The sequence below is a fragment of the Chelmon rostratus genome, chromosome 20 (genome assembly GCF_017976325.1).
Source record: "Chelmon rostratus isolate fCheRos1 chromosome 20, fCheRos1.pri, whole genome shotgun sequence".
In the NCBI taxonomy this organism is placed as follows: domain Eukaryota; kingdom Metazoa; phylum Chordata; class Actinopteri; order Chaetodontiformes; family Chaetodontidae; genus Chelmon; species Chelmon rostratus.
The window spans coordinates 10,273,588-10,293,824 of record NC_055677.1 but is presented as its reverse complement, the minus strand read 5'-3'; the positions used below and the strand labels follow the sequence as shown (position 1 = coordinate 10,293,824).

At 42.5% G+C, this 20,237-nt stretch overlaps 1 protein-coding gene across 2 annotated transcripts; it reads left to right on the top strand.

Annotated features, from left to right (window-relative positions):
- The first annotated feature begins 417 nt into the window (after nt 1-417).
- qtrt2 (queuine tRNA-ribosyltransferase accessory subunit 2) lies at nt 418-17,204 on the top strand. 2 transcript variants are annotated; one of them, XM_041961533.1, is made up of 8 exons: nt 418-964; nt 1,055-1,110; nt 2,614-2,690; nt 3,227-3,436; nt 4,375-4,574; nt 14,509-14,660; nt 15,976-16,090; nt 16,213-17,204. In XM_041961533.1, the coding sequence occupies exons 1-8, from the start codon at nt 747-749 to the stop codon at nt 16,463-16,465; spliced, it is 1,281 nt and encodes a 426-aa protein (XP_041817467.1). In that variant the 5' UTR covers nt 418-746; the 3' UTR covers nt 16,466-17,204. The 2 variants fall into 2 exon arrangements, with proteins under 2 accessions (XP_041817467.1, XP_041817466.1); XM_041961532.1 differs by having other exon boundaries at nt 14,509-14,678.
- The last annotated feature ends 3,033 nt before the right edge of the window (nt 17,205-20,237 follow it).

Genomic DNA, 20,237 nt, shown 5'->3' with positions numbered 1-20,237 from the left:
CTACAAAGAGTTCTGGCAGACTCACGACCTGTACACATAACTGCCATCGATTTAGCTCGCATAGGATTCTGGGTTATGTAGTAAATTAGCCATTTTTCATGGCTAATTGTCCCGTCAGCGAAGCATTTTAAGACTACGTGTTCCACTAGACTTTGTTTATAATTCAGGCGTGTCTCTGGTAACCATAGCAACATTGTTCCCATCTCTAAATTAGCCAAAATTGCGTTTAAAATGTTGTGAAGTATAAACGTTCAGAAATCAGTTAAAACTACTAATTTAAAAGGTTCGTATAAAGCAAAACACAACAAATCGCCGTTTATATCAAAACGTTTGGCACGACGATATGTGTAGTTCTCCACGCGCCGTCGCGGCTGTTGATGACGACATTTTTACACGACTTGTAGTTCCAGTGAGGCAGTGAGTTTTGTAGGTAAGCGAATTAAACATGCATTAATTGACAAACGTATATTATTCAAACCAGCACAACAGTAAATGCGTAGGTTTTCGTAACGCAATTCATGTAAGAGCAGTGAACATCTAAACTCGACGAAAGCTTGCCTTAAGTAACACGTGAGTGGTGAGGCTAGTTAGCTACGTGGCTAATTCACATGCTCTTTTGCTAACGTTAGCTAACAGGGATCACTATCATTCAAGCCCGCTGTGGTACTGTGAGGTGAAAGGAGGTATTGTACGATAGGGTAGTTCAGTGTATCTTTTGTTAGACCACATCGACTGCGGCTACTCGTATGGCTGGCAGCAGGATGAAGCTGGAGCTGTCCCGTGTGGTTCAGGGAAGAAGTCGGCTGGGTGTCTTGAAGGGGCTCGGCAGGACGGGACGGCACTCTTTGGAAGTTCCGGGATGTCTACTCTACACACACTTTGGCACAGTGCCTCACCTCACTCAGGACACACTGCACACCCTGAGCGACCTCCCCTGTGTCACTCAGATCAATCTGTCCAATATGTAAGTTAAACTCATCACATACACACACACTCACACTCACTGTGAACTCCCTGAAGTCTAATGCCCCCCTCCATCACTTTTTCCCTCAAGAGCAGAGCACCAGGAAGTGTTGGAGGAGTTTAAGAATGGATTCAGGAAGTTTGCAGGTAACGGTCCTGGTTTACTCACCTTTCCCCCCATTTTTTTGTCCTCCTCTCTCCCCCCTTACTCCCACTTATCTTCCAGAGAGTAATCACGAGAAAAGTGAAGAGGTTCAGTTGGGGTATTCTAGCAGACCATGCAGCATTGATTAGACCTAAATTATAATGACATCAATTGTATTCCAATGCATTCAGATTTATTCAGTATTGATGAAAAGGTAATCCATCATCAGCTCTTTAACTAACAGAAGACTTCATGTTAATGCAGTAGAACCTTATTCACAGCTACCTAATAAAGGCACCAAGCTAAGCAGGAACAGCAGTGTTTCAACATTTTCTTGCATTAGTGGTAAATGATTGCAATTGCTTTAACTGTTGCCACTCAGTGCTGAAATGCTATTTTAAGCAAGCTTTTTATATTGAGATTTCCATCTCAACCATGAAAACAACAAGAAAGTCTCAACATGAGGTTCAAAACCAGCAGCTGTTCAATTCTTTCAGTCTCAACTTTAAAGCCAATAAGGAGGAGAAGTTTGTGAAGTGTGTGTGATACAGAGGAAAGCTCAACAATGGCTATTGAGGGGACCATGTGCAGTATTTTTGCCAACATCTTTTTAGCTGTTTTTAACTTCCCCTTTAATCCTTTAATGGGCCGCTCAATATGTGTGCTGAAATGGCATTTGAACTGTGCTGCGTTTACCCTCTGACTGAAGTAGCTTTGGTACTCATTTAAACTACTATCTGTCTCTCACACTGTCAAAGCACTAAGGCTGTAGAGGAAGAAAGGGACTGTTCTTTTAACTTTTTGAATCAAGCTTGTTGCTGTTGTGCTCCACAGTTATTGTTATTCAGCATTCATTATTAAATAACCACATACGAAGAACCTCTGCCAGGCTCACACATCTGTGCTGCTGTAATTAATTGATTGATGTAAATGTCACACATGCACAAATTCACTCTGAAGAGCTTTGGGTATGTGAACAATATCACCGCTGGCTAAATTGGAAACACAGAGCAAATTGCTTCTAAATATATGGTATGTTGAGTTCAATATTGAAAAGCTGATTAGTTCCATGAGTCTGACTAAAAAGTTGTTGTTCTGAGTAATATTTATATAAATGCCCCATAAAAGTGACCTCATTCAGCTTTGCTGTACACCAGTAGCTGGGTACTAAGCTTTACTGGGCCTCAGGCGACCAAATTTAAAATTAGAAATGTAATCACTTCTTGTAAACTGCAGGGGATTACTACAGTGTAGTCTCGTAAGTCCCTCAAAGCAAGCGTAGTGATTGAATAATTAGAAGTAAAAACAGCTGCTATTAATCATTTGTTTTCTCACCTTTTGATCAGTTGCAGCAGCTGGGTTTGCTGATAAGGCCACACCTTATTCCTCTCTCCCGAGTCAGGCATAATCTTGCTTCGTGCTCAGCCTTTGCTGACTGTAACCACATCTCTGTTTTTGTGTGCTGTGAGGGATGCACATTGATCTTTGCTTTGTGCTTTATGCAGGTCTTCATGATACTGTGTTGTACTGCTCGCTTCACGACCCTGCCACCCCCTGCCCAACTGGTTATACAACTAACAAGGTGAGATTAAGCTTCTGCTTAGAGGAGCAGATTCACATGTTGGAAAACACGTTTATTCCCTTTTATGATGAGAATTAGACAAGAAGCTTGATACCTTTGTCATATCTGTAATATGTAGCTGAAACCAGCAGTCTGTTGTCTTAGCTTAGCATGAAGACTGGAAACAGCTAGCCTGGCTCTGTGATGTGATGATGTTATGTGTTGGACTATTTCTTGGACCAAGCAGTTGCCAGGCAACCAGTGAAGACTACAAGTCACTGCCCAAGAAATATTCGTACAAGTAGTAATACCCTATTACCCCACACAATCTTTTTAAAACTACATTTTTGTTAACTGGGGAGCTGGTAGGCTTATTTTGTACCTTCAGACAGAGTCAGGCTAGCTTTTTACCCATGTCTGCAGCTAACCAGCTCCTGTCATCTGCTAACTTTTGGGAAGAAAGCAAATGTCCCCACAATGCTGACCATTATTAAAGCTTTTGTTTCCTCTCAAGTATCTTTTTAATTTTCAAAATGCCCTCTCTGGCTTGTCATTAGACGGTGTCAGTGTGGGGCAGTGGTGGACGGATAGAGCTGACAGTGGCCAAGTTTATGGCTCTCCAGAGGGCCGTGCAGCCAGACTGGTACCAGAGCATGGCAGATGGAGAAACGTGGCAGGAAAACACCTCTCGCAAAAGGGTCCGAAAGTCGGTGGACCGGACTCTTGCCCACTTGGATGAGTGTCTGCTGGTGCACCAAAAATCACAGGTCTAAACACACATACACACTCCACTGCTCTGCTACATTTGTGAATCAGTCATGCACGACACAAGCACTCAGGACAAGGATTGATGCTTGGTGTTTTTGTTGTCGCAGTGGGCAGCTGTGCAGCTGTGATACGGCTGGAAACACAGTGAGATTAGGAGGAATGCATTATCAGTGGCTACATACACTATCAGTAGGTGTTTAAGGGCTCAGCATCAAGCACTGACTAATGAAATCAGCTTTTTCTTTTTTAAAACCAGTGAAATGCTACCTCATTTCATGATAGAGAGGACAGAGTGGAGCTGATTGTCATGACATGTCATGTTATGCTGCAGTGGAGAGAATATAACTTCTAAATTTAGTCCTTGTACATGTGTAGTTGAATTTATAGGAAGTAGGTGTTTGTTTTGTTTTGTTTTGCATTAGCTTGAAAGCGTCAAGAGATTTTTTCTTTTTTAACATTGTATAATGTTTGCATTTTACTGCCTGTACGTCTTTTCTAAATTCTGTTCACTTTATTGCCTGGCTGCAAACCAAATTTGCCTCAGGACAATAAATGTCTAGTGTAGAATGATGATGGAAAGCAAAGAGCTGAACAGAACCGACAACATACTTCAGATAGTTCTTGACATCAACAATGTACCTGCTTGATTGCTACCAAGCTCCACTCCCCCACCCCCGACTGTGTCTTTTCCTCCTTACAATGTGCAGTCAACATCATGTCAAGGCATAAAAATACAAATGGGCTTTGGCAAGAATAAAATCCTTTTTTTTCTCCACTGATCATGCTCCATGTGTGATTAGAAAAAGGATCTCTAATCTCTGTAACATCTATGTTTTGTCACAGTTCAGTATGATTTATTTCCTTCTGTTTCTTCCTCTTCATTCTATCTATTTCTTTGTGTCAGCGGTTTAATCACCAAACTGTCTGTCATTTCCAGGAGTTGGAGGGTGTGGAGGTCTTTGGGGTAGTGGAGGGAGGAGACATCCTGGAGGAGAGGGTGCGCTCAGCCAGGGAGACAGCCAAGAGGCCTGTGGCAGGATTCTGCCTGGATGGCCTCCAGACAGGCTCCATGGACCAGGACTTGAGGACCCAGCTCATCACTGCTGTGACCAAAGAGCTGCCAGAGGACAAACCCAGGTCAGCACTGATGTCACTGTGTGAGAAATGAATGTGCTTATTGATAATAGTTGCAAGGGGAGAGTTTTTTTCCCACAAATCATACACTCTTCTTCAGCGTTTAATTGAAAAGTAAAAGTCACTGTAACATGTGAGAATTGTGGTTTTATGTGAGAGACATCAGTGTATTGTGTTTCAGAGATGTCAACTTAGTTAGCATGCTAACAGTCAGTCCCATCTTGTAATATCACTTTTACCTCTGATAGCATCAGTCAGGTAGGTGCTGACTGAAGCCCGACCCCCCTCTCGCTTCTCTCCCGCTTTATGTGTTTCCTGAACCTGCCGTCTCTTTGTTGTCCCTGGAGTTGGAGTCCTGGTTGTTGCCGCTGTAAATGACATTGGTATTTTATTCCTTGTTGTTAAACTGCGTTCCGCCCATCCTCACTGGGAGGATGCTGGGCCCGGTACCACTGACTGCACGCCCAGATTTGGTTCTGGTACCCATTCTGGCACTGCTCCCTTCCAGTGTTCCCTCCACCCTTGGCCTAACAACCACCTCCCGGCAGTCCAAAGTCAGACTCAGAGTCAGTTTTGAAAAGAGCTGCTCACAGTAGTAGGTCCTTGCTTTGCAGCTCAATGATTTTATGTTGTAGGTTGTCAGGCACATCACCTGGTTCCACAATAAATTAGAGTAGATAAATTAGATCCTCTATAGTACACTGTATGCAGTATGTGTTAAAAGTGATGTTTAAAATGGATGACTTGGTCAAGTGTTCCATTTAGGGCTGCGAGTAACAGTTATTTTCATATTTGATTATTCTGATGATTGCTGTCTTGATTAATCACTTCTTCCTAAACATCAGAACATAGTGAAAATGTCCAAAGTCATGTCTTCCAATGTATTGTTTTGTGCGACCAAAGTTCAGCACTTAAATACAGTATATTCAATGTACAATATTAACCAGTGAAAAGCCTCAGCTCCTCTTGTTGGAGTAGATTTTTTTTGCTTGAAAAGCTGCAGTGATGGTGCCCTTGCAGAATAGTGTCAGGGGAAACCTGTTGTAGTGGAATGTCTGCATGTGGGGGGCGAACCCTGACATTATAATGTGTAAAGCCCTGCAAAGGAAAAGTTAACAGCTGCTAGCTTGTGTATGTTCACAGCTTTAGGATCCAGGTAAGGATATCTTGCAATTTTCAGCACAGATCAACGTGTAGGGTGCTTACTTGTTGTTTCCTGTAGCAACAGGGATTTGGAAACTGGTAACACGCAGATAGCCCATCACAGGTGGGCAATGGCAGGTTTATATCAACAGTTAACATCTGGTGAGTCACACTACTTGAAAAAAGAGGTTATAAAAATTGCAGCCGATTAATTTTCAGATGAATCAATTAATTGAATTAATTAAATTAGCAAAGCAGTGCAGTGACTAATACTGTCTGTGTGCAAAATGAAGGGATTCAGAGCCTCAGCAACCCCAGCTGGTGGGTCCTGCTCAATCAGTTACTTATCGTGCTTGATTGATTACAAGTGAAAGCCCAGCAGCTCCCCCAACCCTTTCACACTGTCAGGAGTCATTATCTCAGCTCGACCTTAAAAGATAGCACCAGTATCAATAATTTAGCATTGTTTGACACCTGTTCAAAATACTAAATTTCTAATGTGAAACTTCATTACACTCCTTTAACTGAAAGGATTTTCAGTAAGTGACCTTAAAGTAACAAGTTTAAAGGATTATTTTGTGGTGGAGACATGAGATTTTGATTGTGAAAGTGTCCGAGAACTAACACCAGAGAGAGCATGACGCTAACAACAGATACTTTTCCATCCATCCATTATCTATACACCGCTGAATCCTTTGCAGGGTCACGGGGGGGGGCTGGAGCCTATCCCAGCCATCTCTCGGGCGAAGGCAGGGGACACCCTGGGCAGGTCGCCAGCCTACCACAGGGCTGCATATACAGACAAACAACCACACGCTCATTCACACCTATGGACAATTTAGATTTATCAATTAACCTAAGCATGTTTTTGGACTGTGGGAGGAAGCCGGAGAACCCGGTGAGAACCCACGCTGCACAGGGAGAACATGCAAACTCCACACAGAAAGACCCCAGGCAGGATCGAACCGGGGATCTTCTAGCTGTGAGGCGACGCTGCTAACCACCGTGCAGCCCACAGATACTTTTTTTTAACTTAATTTTTATTGATTTTGATACAATGGCAAGTCCATTTCCCTTCATATACATGCTACAAACTAGGGATGCACTAGGGAAGAGATATTTATTCTTCCAATGAAAAACTATTGGTAAGCCTCTCAAACATGTTCTTAAAGCTATCAACCAAACCTATTTGATATCTCACATCAATTTAAATAAGGTGCATTACTTACTGATATAAAAAATAAAGGCCCCTTGAAATGATGCAAATACATACATCAGGATTACAAACTGAAAAAAGTGTATTCCAGAAGTTTACAAAAAATAAATATACATAGAAAATTAATGCACTGGCACAAGTTAGATTCAAACATTTCTATTTAAACAAACTGAAAAAGTGCATTCCTCAATGACAACAAAAATAATGCACAGTGCATATTGTACTGACAGAAGTTAGAAGTCGGCGCTCTTAAATACTCAGTTCTGATTGGTCAATCGCATGTTCCAAACAGTCAGACTAAAGGGGCAATCCCTTAATGTACCAAGCTCAATAACAAATCACCAGCTGATTTGAGTGGCATAATATGGAGCATTTTCCGTACATTATTTTTAATTTGTTTGGAGAGGACGTTCTTTTGGCCTATGTAAGTTCATGTGAGGGGGGGGGGGGCAGAGGACATGCATGCCTAACCCGGCAAGAGAAGAGGTTAAAGTCTGAACAAGACACCTCTCCTCTGCTCTGCTTTCCCCGCCCCATCTTCTCGCTCTGCCAATAGGAAGAGAACCAGGAAGTTTAGATAAGGTGGGGGTGTGGCCAGCTAGAGTCTCTCTTTGGGACCATGCGGCCTGTTCAGGTGAGTTTGCGTGGTAAGATAGAGTTGGCTTGTTTTTTGATCTTTTTGGTTGTTTTCCTGTTTTGTTTGCTTCTTGAAGGAAATGTTAGGGTTTGTTTTCCTGCTCTGTTTGCTTTTTGAAGGAAATGGTAGGGTTTGCTGCTTCTTGAAGGAAATGTTAGAAGAGGCTGTTAAATCTAGTCTGTGGTTTAGGCCTCCACCTTCAGCACCCTCTAAATTTTCCACCCCCTACCCGAACAAGGGTCTGTATCCAATCCCTACTTTTATCTTTTGACTCTACCTCTTTATTTTCTATCCCCTACCCGAACCAGGGTTTGTATTCCCACCCCGCTTTTTCTTGGTGCAGTTGGTGAGAGGCAGGGGTAGATGATGGTAGTGTGGCAATCGGCAGTTACATGTGGCATCTAGGCCTGTGGTAGCATTGTAGCAGCTAACAATAGCTAAAGCGGTGAGAGTATGATAGTATCTTAGCAGTTAGTATTGGTAGCTAGCAATTAACATTAACAGTATAGGTGAATCTAGCTTTATTGTCTTCTTCTGTTCCTCTTAGCAGGTAGCGGTTAGCACGTAACATTAGCTAAATGGTAGCATCGGAACTGTATTGTCTTCTTCTGTTCTTCCTAGCGGTTAGCATTAGCATTAGCAATAGTTAAATGGTAGCATCGGTACTGGCCACTACCTGGAGCATCTCTGGGTCAGTTGAACGTGGCGGTGCTGTTTGGATTGTGTAGGAGCAGTGTGAACTGGCACTAGGGGGGGTGACTCTGGGACGCCGGAGTTCACTGCCTAACCTCCTGGAGGTGTAGTGGGACTAAGTAGGCGAAACACTGTTGAAGGGAGGTTTCCACCTGATGACCCCCAGAGACGTGTTAGGAATCACTGCTCTTTGGCAGGTATAGAGGCAGATTAGAGCTCCAAGGTTCTTCACTGAGAATGAATCCTCTTTTTGAGCACAAGTATCTTGTGTTTAAATTAACTTGTGTGTAACATGTGAAAAAATACTGCGAATATTAATTCAAGTCAGCAACTAGCAAAATTATGACTGAGTTAACGAGTTGTTTTCTGGCATGAGGGGGTATTCTTGATTTTTCCCAGTGAGAGAGTTTTTCTGATTATGCCAACGTCACTTGAACGCAGCATTCACTGCAGGCCATTCGGGTCTCATAGTGGGAGCGAGGCACTGCCATGCTGACAAAAACATATATGTTATCGGGGCTATTCGTGATGATATCGGACTTATCGGAATGACGTCATAATTTCTTGTTATCGGCCCGATAATTATCATGCATCCCCACAAACGATGATTTTAATATCTCAGAATGATATAATTAGAAATGACCATCACAGTGACATCACACAGTGACATCAAACTGTGACATCACACACTGTGACATCACACACTGGCATCACAGTGTGACATCAGCGATAACACAGTGACATCACACAGTGACATCACTCTGACATCACACACGTCACACTGTGACATGACACGCTGTGACATGACACGCTGACATCACACGGTGACATCACACACGGTGACATCACAAACTGACATCACACACGTTGACATCACACACGGTGACATCACACACTGACATCACACTGTGACAGCTGGCCAAAACAACAACAAACGGCTGCGCGTCCACGAGTAAACGGCAACTGCTGGTGTTCTTGTGGACAATGTTCAATGATGACAACAGAGGAGGAATGCCTCTGTTCCTTAGAGTGGGACTTGCGGCCAGGAGATACGCGTTTGTTGTTGTTTGGCCAGCTGTTCCTCTCTCTGCCTCCGCATCCTCCTTTCAACGAGCTCCTCGTCCGTGTACTCAAGCTCAAAACGGTTAGGACGTCCATCGTAAACAAAGTCATCGTCCACCACCTCAGAGTCGGAAAAATATTCATCCATTTTGTGAAAAATAGCAGTCGCAAACTACAGCTAAACTAGCCGACCGCCGCAGAGTTACATGTTTACTTTCAGAGCCGCTGCGCAGTGAGAGCGGCGACAGGCAAGAGTAGACTCATTTTAAATCAATAAAATATGTTTTAATCACTATTTTGTGTTACACTATTGAATGCTTTAGTAGTAAGCCGTGTTCTAAGCGGGATAATGTATAGTGAGCAGTTTCCTATGGAGAAGCGTCGCGTCTGGCTTCTATGTCATCCTGAAGAAAGATACATGATCCCTTACTTAGACTTATCTATATAAACAAACTGAAGAAGGGCAGTCCATAGTAAGTCAAGCACCATCATGTCCATGATTAAATCTTCAATAACCTCAGCCCGTGGGTCATCTTTGGCAAATTTCTTGGACTTTTCGAAAGCCTCGCCGTCGTGTAAGTCCCGGTGGCTTCCGGTGCGGCTGCCTTGCTAACGTTAGCGTCTTTAGCAGGCCGGCCGTCCTCATACGCTTTCCAAACTCCGTCAAAGCGGTGGTTATGTTTCAGGTGACTGATTTGGTATTAAAGCTTGTGCCATTTCTCGCTCCTAGTGGAACTCGCTTGGAACATTTGTCACGAATAACCAGCAAACAATCTTCTTCGGAAACTTTGAAGAAGTCTGAACTCCGTTTTCATAAGCACGCTGTGCCGCATGCTGCATTCAAGGTGTAACGTACATTCCCCCGTTCCCTCGTTTGCCAGTCGTTCTTTTGGCCTATTTAAGTTCATGTTTCTATTTTTTGTGTCTAACATGTGAAAAAATACTGCGAATATTAATTCAAGTCAGCAACTAGCAAAATTATGACCGAGTTAACGAGTTGTTTTCTGGCATGAGGGGGTATTCTTGATTTTTCCCAGTGAGAAAGAGTTTTTCTGATTATGCCAACGTCACTTGAACACAGCATTCACTGCAGGCCATTCGGGTCTCATAGTGGGAGCGAGGCACTGCCATGCTGACAAAAACATATATGTTATCGGGGCTATTCGTGATGATACCGGACTTATCGGAATGACGTCATAATTTCTTGTTATCGGCCCAATAATTATCATGCATCCCCACAAACGATGATTTTAATATCTCAGAATGATATAATTAGAAATGACCATCACAGTGACATCAAACTGTGACATCACACACTGTGACATCACACTGTGACATCACACTGTGACATCACACTGTGACATCATACATTGACATCACACACTGACATCACACACTGACATCACAGTGTGACATCAGCGATAACACAGTGACATCACACAGTGACATCACTCTGACATCACACACGTCACGCTGTGACATGACACGCTGTGACATGACACACTGACATCACACGGTGACATCACACATGGTGACATCACAAACTGACATCACACACGGTGACATCACACACTGACATCACACACGGTGACAGCTGGCCAAAACAACAACAAACGGCTGCGCGTCCACGAGTAAACGGCAACTGCTGGTGTTCTTGTGGACAATGTTTATCAACGACAACAGAGGAGGAATGCCTCTGTTGCACAGAGTGGGACTTGCGGCCAGGAGATACGCGTTTGTTGTTGTTTGGCCAGCTGTTCCTCTCTCTGCCTCCGCATCCTCCTTTCAACGAGCTCCTCGTCCGTGTACTCAAGCTCAAAACGGTTAGGACGTCCATCGTAAACAAAGTCATCGTCCACCACCTCAGAGTCGGAAAAATATTCATCCATTTTGTGAAAAATAACAGTCGCAAACTACAGCTAAACTAGCCGACCGCCGCAGAGTTACGTGTTTACTTTCAGAGCCGCTGCGCAGTGAGAGCGGTGACAGGCAAGAGTAGACTCATTTTAAATCAATAAAATATGTTTTAATCACTATTTTGTGTCACACTATTGAATTCTTTAGTAGTAAGCCGTGTTCTAAGCGGGATAATGTCTAGTGAGCTGTTTCCTATGGAGAAGCGTCGCGTCTGGCTTCTATGTCATCCTGAAGAAAGATACATGATCCCTTACTTAGACTTATCTATATAAACCAACTGAAGAAGGGCAGTCCATAGTAAGTCAAGCACCATCATGTCCATGATTAAATCTTCAATAACCTTAGCCGGTGGGTCATCTTTGGCAAATTTCTTGGACTTTTCGAAAGCCTCGCCGTCGCTTAAGTCCCGGTGGCTTCCGGTGCGGCTGCCTTGCTAACGTTAGCGTCTTTAGCAGGCCGGCCGTCCTCATACGCTTTCCAAACTCCGTCAAAGCGGTGGTTATGTTTCAGGTGACTGATCAGGTATTAAAGCTTGTGCAATTTCTCGCTCCTAGTGGAACTCGCTTGGAACATTTGTCACGAATAACCAGCGAACAATCTTCTTCGGAAACTTTGAAGAAGTCTGAACTCCGTTTTCATAAGCACGCTGTGCCGCATGCTGCATTCAAGGGTAACATACATTCCCCCGTTCCCTCGTTTGCCAGTCGTTCTTTTGGCCTATTTAAGTTCATGTTTCTATTTTTTGTGTGTAACGTGAAAAAATACTGCGAATATTAATTCAAGTCAGCAACTAGCAAAATTATGACCGAGTTAACGAGTTGTTTTCTGGCATGAGGGGGTATTCTTGATTTTTCCCAGTGAGAAAGAGTTTTTCTGATTATGCCAACGTCACTTGAACGCAGCATTCACTGCAGGCCATTCGGGTCTCATAGTGGGAGCGAGGCACTGCCATGCTGACAAAAACACATATGTTATCGGGGTTGTTCGTCATGATATCGGACTTATCGGAATGACATCATAATTTCCTATTATCGGCCCGATAACTATCGGCCCAATAATTATCATGCATCCCTACTACAAACTTATTGTATTAACAGAGCTATGACAGGCTTCCATCCTTTAATAAAGAAGTCTTAATGAGTATGTAATTTGCTCCATCTGGTAGATGTCCCATATTTTCTGAGTCCATACATTATAAGTAGGAGGGTCTGGCTTTAGGTTATGGTTATGCATTTTAACGCTGCTGTAAGCAAAATGTTGAGAAGGTATTTCACATCCCTCCCTTCCATACCCTCTGGAATTACTCCTAATAATGTTACTATAGGGGTTTGTGGAATATCTCGTTTGAAAACCTCTCTGAGAGGATCAAAAATATCTTTCCAGAATAGACTCAATTTAGGACACAGCCAGAATATATGGGTTTGATTGGCATTCTCAGCACCACAATTCCTCCAACATGAGTTACAACGTGCTGGTCCCATCTTAGCTATTATTGCTGGTGTGCTCTCCACTTAAATTCCCTCCATGTGTTAGAGTTTGTGGCAAGATGCACTTCAGTACATATCTCCCTCCAAGTGTCCACTGATATGTTTTTGTTTGTCTCCACCTCCCACCTCTGTCTTATATGTTCAGAGTTATGTGCATCTGTTAATAATATAACTATATTATATAATTTACTTATTATTTTCTTGTCTTCATGACTTATTTGTGTTATGAAAAACTTTTCTATAGGAGTAGGTCTTATCAGTTTCCCCATTCTTTGTGTGTCATCAGAAAAGATCTCAACTGTAGATATCTAAAGAAGTCTGTCCTGGGTAGATCAAATTCATTTTTCAACTGTGCAAATGTTTTCAAATGATCATCCTCGACTAACTGATATAGATATTTTAGTCCATGGTCTGACCACTTCTTAAAACCAGAATCCAGATTGTTAGGAGTGAAGGTCCCCATGAATCCAATATTTGCTAATGATGAAAGCACCTTTGGCAGCCCGAAGGCTGACTGTATTTTCTTCCAAATTTTTAAAGTGGTTTTTGTCCAGTCCGTCATTTCTTTTATAGAATGTCTAGAAAGGCCAGGTTTTCCAGAGACTCTGGGCACATACTTTTCTCGATATTAAGGCCTTCGTGTACAAACATCAAAAAACAGATACTTTGACGAAAATATTAACTTTGCCAGTTTTGAATAATCTCATATGTATAGTCAGATGCTTTCTTCCATTTTACATGATTACTATTAGAGCTGAAAGGATTATTTGATTAATTTTGCAGCATAAATAAAGCAGCAGCAACTACTATGATTGTCACTTAATAGTTTGTCATTTTTCAAGCAAAAAGTCCAGTCCTTCTCTGGTTCCAGCTTCATCAATGTAAATGATTTTCTGCTTTGTTTATGTCATTATAAATTCAAGTCAACTTCAAATCAAGTTTTAGACTGCTGGACTATTGTCTGTCATTTTGTATAAACAAAACAATCTAATAATTGTAAAAATAACAGATTAATTTATTGAAAATGAGAATTAGTTCCCTCAACAGAATATTACATTAAGACTCAACCCACACATAATAAAATAGAAAATTTGACAAAGTCAGTTTTGAAGTTGAGTTGGAAGCACTATTGTATAACAATAAATAGCTTCTTCTGAACATTTGAAAACACCTTGATGTCTCCCACCAGACTGACTACACAGAGGAAAGTCCCCTTTTAAAAGGCAAAAGGACAAATTTTCTTTCAAAGTTCTCCAAGTTACATAAGCCTGTCAGAGGCTTTTCACTGGAGCTCTCTCTCACTTGCACTCCTCTCCTGGAGGTGACGGAGGAGCTCTGGCAGTGGCTCTGAGTTCGAGAGAGGGGACCTGTGAGGAGCAGCACTATGTCCAGGAGCTTCCTGTGAGCTGCGCTGAGTTTGCCTGTGAACGGGCTCACCTTGAATACTCCGGGACATCGTCTCTGCTGGTAGTTCTGGCTGTTAGGAGAAGTTGTTTCCTACTGGAAAGTGGAGTGGAGTCATTATCAAATGCTAAATTGGGCTTGACCTTGACGCCTGCTGGCAGAGAGTCAGAGGGAGCCAGTTAACTGAAAGCCCAGGAAGAGTGAACGCAGGCTGCACTTGTTGTTGGAGAGCAGAGAAATGCTGCAGGTCTTGTCCAGCAGTAATATGCTGTTAACATTTATGTGTGTGTGTGTGTGTGTAACATTGATATTTGTTTTTATTCAGGGCTTTGCTTTCTGCCGTTCTTGTGTGTGTGTGTGTTTGTGCGTGACTCTCAGACTGCTGCAGGGTGTAGGACGACCTGATGAGGTGCTGGCGGGCGTCGATGCCGGTGTGGACCTGTTCGAGAGTTCCTTCCCCTTCCAGGTGACAGAGCGAGGCTGTGCTCTGTGCTTCAGCTTTGACATCTCCCCGGACCCAGAGCGCGCAGGTAGAGCGCCCCCTGCAGGTGTGGTGAATAGCGGTGCTGAAGAATAGCTTTTTGTCCAACTTTCTGATTTCAAGTTACATCATTTAGAGGGTGAATCACTATTTCAGATGAAGCTAAAGAAAATAGAGCTTAAAATGAATAAGCACTGATATGGTGCCTCAGCACCAAACTCCATTAATAAAACAGCCTATTTTATTGTTAATGATTTTGTACTCCAGCCTCATTTTGATCTTGTAACATGCATTGAACATGTCAGGAGATGTAGATCAAGCTAGTTAGCGTTCAGTTGCTTTAACATTCCCTTTAAGTTGCACTGACCCCCGTCCACTTCATGCTGCTGAGGGATTCCCATCACAAATGCTTTGTTCAATGCTGCAGTGCTCATATTTTCTGAGAGAACGGCTTCCTTGTTCTTCTCAGGCAGTAATTTGTGTAACTTTTTAGACACGTAGCTTTTAAATCAAAGCACACAGAGGTTATATTCTGAATTTAGAAAGGGGACAATTGGGGGAATCGATTAAATGAGACATTTTAGAATCTGGCAGCACTGAGTTTATCTCCATAATTCTGCTCTTGTCAAATCAAATGACCCTTCAGATAATGCAGCCTTTCCTAAACCCACAAAATGACTTTTTTCTTTAAAAGCAAGTGTGATGAAGGAAATTACTGCAAAAGGATGGAAAAGACTAGCATTCCTTTTCAAGACCAAGTGCAATATATATATGCCAAGAGCAAACTGACATGTCACAGTGTAATTTAGAAGTTTGGGTAGGGGGTCTGCCTCGCTACACTTGTTTGAATGAGCATGAAATTTGATTGTCATGGTAAATTTGATTGCTCTTACCACAGTAGTTTACTTAGCATCATTTTTGTACATAAAAGGGATGTGGATAAATCAGTGAGAAAATATATCTCGTCATAAAGCAGTGCTTTGATGTTAATGAGTAAAGAATCCCAATAATCAGTCTTGCATGCTTATGTGCCTGTAACTGGCCAGATAGTTTGGTTTGCCCTCCTGCAAACAACAACAACTGCTCTGTTGATACAGGATGGCTCTGGTTACCTTTCTCTGAATTCACCTTGCAGTGCGAGATAGTCAGAACATACCCAGTAAGTAATTAAATTATTATGGCGGGGAGAATATAGGACACAGCAGTGTTTAAAAGGGGTCAAGCAGTATGTGTTCCCATTTTATTTTCAGAGCGCCGTGGGTCTATATATATATATAGGAACGTATTTCCTGCTAAATGAGATAAGATTTAGGCGTGAATATGTAGTGTGCTGGCATTGATTAGATGTATGCATATTTTGACAGTGCTGGAGCTGGATGAAGAGAGCGAGACAACAGGGGAGACGCAACAGAATGGAGAACATAATCTGTTTGATAAAACACAGATGACATCCTTTGAGATCAATCTCAAAGACAAGAGGTTTGTGGCAGCCATAAAACCCCAAAGGCTTTTAGACGCTTGCACAGTCTATATATCTTTGTTGCACACTTGATTTACACTGTTTATAAATTCTATTTAAATTTTTTTTAACTTCTGTCCAGGTACCACGACGACTTCAGTCCTCTGGTGGAGGGGTGTGGTTGCTACTGCTGTAAGAACCACCAGAGGGCGTACCTGCATCACCTGCTGGTGACCAATGAGCTGCTGGCTGGAGTCCTGCTTATGATCCACAACACAGCGCATTACCACGGCTTCTTCGGCGCCTTAAGAGAAGCTCTGGCCAACGATAAGATGGACCTCCTCAAGAGGAAAGTACTTAAGGAGAGTGGCGGTCAGACCGAAAGAAAAGACTAAGATGGATAAATCGGAGGGGGACTGCCGTCACTTTTCCTCTAAAGGATCACTGAATTGTCTTGGCCAGAGGAAATCAAAGCTCAGCAAAGATCTCGCTCTTCACAGTTCAGTCAGAGGATGAACTGTGATACTGCAGAGACCTTGAGACTGAGTCAGACCATATGTTGCTAAAGCCATGTATCTTAAGCTTGTTTTAAAAGAGGAGGACAAAGCAGAAAAAGACAATCATCTGATGTTTGCCGCTTGGGTTCGTGTCTTGGTTTCACATCAAGAGGACCGCTCCCTCAAGGTTGTGTATTGATCTTAGTTGAGGGCTAAGAGGTTTTTGGTGGCTGAAGAAGGAAGGAAACTGAATAGGACGTCTGCAGGAATCTGCGTAAAGAAGGAAATGTGAGGCTGGATGGTGGTGGACTATCGACTATGGCTGAATCCCTGTGTGCCTCCTGTTGTGGTCTGAGTGCAGGTCAGCGGATGATTAATATCCTCTGCACTCACTGATGTATCGGCATAGAGTGGTGGGGGAACCAACTTGGGTGATCAGTTATTAGATTAAAAAAAAAAAAAAGATCAGGATTTTCTCCTGTTATATATTAAATCCTTGTATAATCAGATTTCTTTGAAGCTTTGTTCTTTTTGTCATTTCATACTTTATTGGTCTGTCTTCATCAAGCATTTGTCATTTCCTCGTGTGCGCCTTGAATATTTTTAATGTTTCACTTGGATAACTCAGTAAAATGAGCTTCTCACACACATTCAGATTGACTTTGTGTTTTGTTTTTTTTTTCAAACCCACTGACGAGCCAGCACGTATGATGAGACTGTTTGCATTAAACAAAGCGCTCTCAACATACAGATGTGCTGCTTGTTGTCTCTCGTGGGTTTCGGGGAGGTTAACTGAAGGTTTGAGCTGACAGCTCCACCATTCCTGCTGCTGAGGAAGGATAAAGATCAGATAAAGATACAGGCCTCGACTGCCTCCTATGCAGGCTTTTTGAAGGTGATGAGATATAATTGACTGTCAGGCTGTGCAGATGTCTGTGGGGGACGGGGGACAGGCCAGGAGGAGTGTGACAGATTTAACAGAACAGCAATGGGGATTTCTGTCCTACCTGTGGGCTACCTTAATCACGTTGAGCATTATAAAGAAGTAGGTTGGAGGATTTGCCTTCGTCAATAGGTGGGTGCTTCATATAAATACTGTTAGCCATATAATGGGAAAGATGGAACTCTGTTACTGCCTTTGGGGAAAAGGAGCGAAAGCTAAAACAAGCAGTGACCTCTAGACTATGTTTATTTTAAGGTGTTGTGGGATGGCAGTGGACAGAAAGGTGAAGGTTATAAAGTCAGTCCCCCCCAAATTAGCGAGTGAAAATAGAATAGCAGTAGGTAGTTAATGGATTGTCCTCCCTTCTTTGCACAAGTGCTGTTGGTATTTCATCCAGAAACGGCTTCATTGTAGGTGTTCAGCAGCAACAAAATATTCCCTTGTGTGATGTAAAGCTGACGAAAATTAGAATAAAAGCTCAAATCTGCCCATGGTAAATATGCACTAGCTTAAAAAAAAAAAGTGATTATTGCAATAATTAGGCCCTCTTGAAGTGGTTGCTAATGACTGTTGAGTGAAACTGCTCCTAATAAGCACAGACTACTGGACTTAAGCCAGTATTCAGTTTGACATATTTGTCAAAGCATGGGACCCTCAACTGTAAGATAAAGTGATCAGCGACTGCAATAATGAGATATAGCACAATGAAACATATTAATTAAAATGGATAGGATTTCTAATTATAGAAATAAGCATATGGCAATGTTACAGTTTTTTGGTAATGTGCTGTCAGTTTGCTCCCTCTAGTTGAGTACATGACAGTTTTCGCAAAAATAGCCAAAGCCAAAGTGTGAGTTTAATTTGATGAACTTGCAGTGCCACACTGGACACCAGTTCATTTTGAAAGCATAGTAGTATGGTGAGTTTACATGCAGAAGAACAAGCAGTAGGCACACCAACCCAACCAACAATCATTTTCCTTTTACCCTTTACCAGCTCCTAACAGGAAAATATCTGGCTCTTCAGCAGCTCAGTGCTCTATGTTCATTTGCGAGTGTGTGTGTGTGCTGTTTGGTGCTGAGCTGGTAGTGTACAGGGGATTCATCAGAGCAGCCTGCTGGGGCTGAAAATGACAGTAACGCTGTGGGCCATAAAACGCTAAAACACTTCTCAGAGCCGAATTGGTGTGTGCGCTGATAATTGCCTGCAGATTTGTCAATATGAGGGACCACCCCCACATTTCATATAAAAATATTTGTCAGTGCAGCTTTAACCTTGCAGCGCCGGCAGCACACCACTTACAGAGCTGTGCCGTGGACTGTCTAGGAGCATTTTTTTTATTGGAAGTTGGATAATGCAGCTATTATATTAATTTTTTTAAATCCATTTTACACCTTTATAGCAGGGATTAAGTCCATAAAATATTTTTATCAGAGAAACTGAAAGCTACCTTTATATAATAAATGTAATATGTCCAGAATTCCACTTAAGACTAAGCCTTCCTTTGTCTCATCCTGAATGGAGTTAATTTCCATTCAGGAGTTTAACATGGACTGGAGCTGATAGTTATGCTCATCTTCTATGTGCCTCTTTCACTGCTGAGTGATGTTGGCCACAATTTCTATGTAAAAGAGCTCTGAATGACAGTCAGCAGGTGGCCCTCATAGCTCATTTCAACCAATTAGACAGATGGAGAGCGCTATTCAGACTGGATCACTACAAGTTTTCTTTCTGTCTCTCCACTCTCCTGAACAAGTTTGCATTGCGGGCCGAGCCTCACATTTATCTTGCACTTCACATGGCAGCCAGATTGTTATCCGCTGATGTGGCAGCGCAACATGAAAGAGAATGAGCTCAGATGCTCCTCCAGAACAACAGACAGTCTCATAAAGGCAGCGGTGTGAAGTGCGGCGGGTGTTATCGTGGAGGAAATGACGGTCAGAGAAGGGTTTTATCAGTGAGGGATTGTGTTGTCAGCGCAGAACACCCAGAGTCTTTACAGGAGTGATAAACTGCCAGAATTTGTCACTTTGAGGGGCAAGTGTCCGTGATGCGTTGAAGGCTTAAATCATTGATTTGACAAGCTGTCGCCGTAGCCACAGCCACGGATCGATTATTTAACAGGCCTACCAGACATACCACCTGACCCCTGGGAAAGTTCTGTTTCTGACTGGATTTGAGTGTCCGTCTCCGTCAAATAAAGCAGAAATGGCAAAAAAGACTCCCAAAATATCTAATAACAGAAAAAAGGACAAGAAAATAGACAAACTCCAAGGAAAAAAATATGCAAAATTACATAAGAAATGTTACAAAATGAGAGAAAAAGAGAGAAAATTATGTCTAAATGAAACTTAGCCAAAACATGGCACCATGCTGTCAGCGTTCCATACAGGTTTTCCTCCATTTTCACCTGATCAGAAACAATCAATGCTCCATAAACACATGTATTCCTCTGTACCTCCTGACCCGCTCCTCCATCCCCATGGTAACTGTTGACCACAAGCACAGAGCATCTGTGACTCTCGCCACTCTGCTGGCTCTAAATGATGCCTAAACAGGAGGCCAAATGCCTTATTACCTCGCTGATGTATTTCATGATTCATTTATACACATAAATCATCAGCTGACAATGTTCTAAGTCAGCTGGGACCTGCTCCCTCCTTTGGAAGGCCCAAATGAATATTTTATCAGGGCTGCGACTCTGCGCATCATAATGGATGAGTGTAG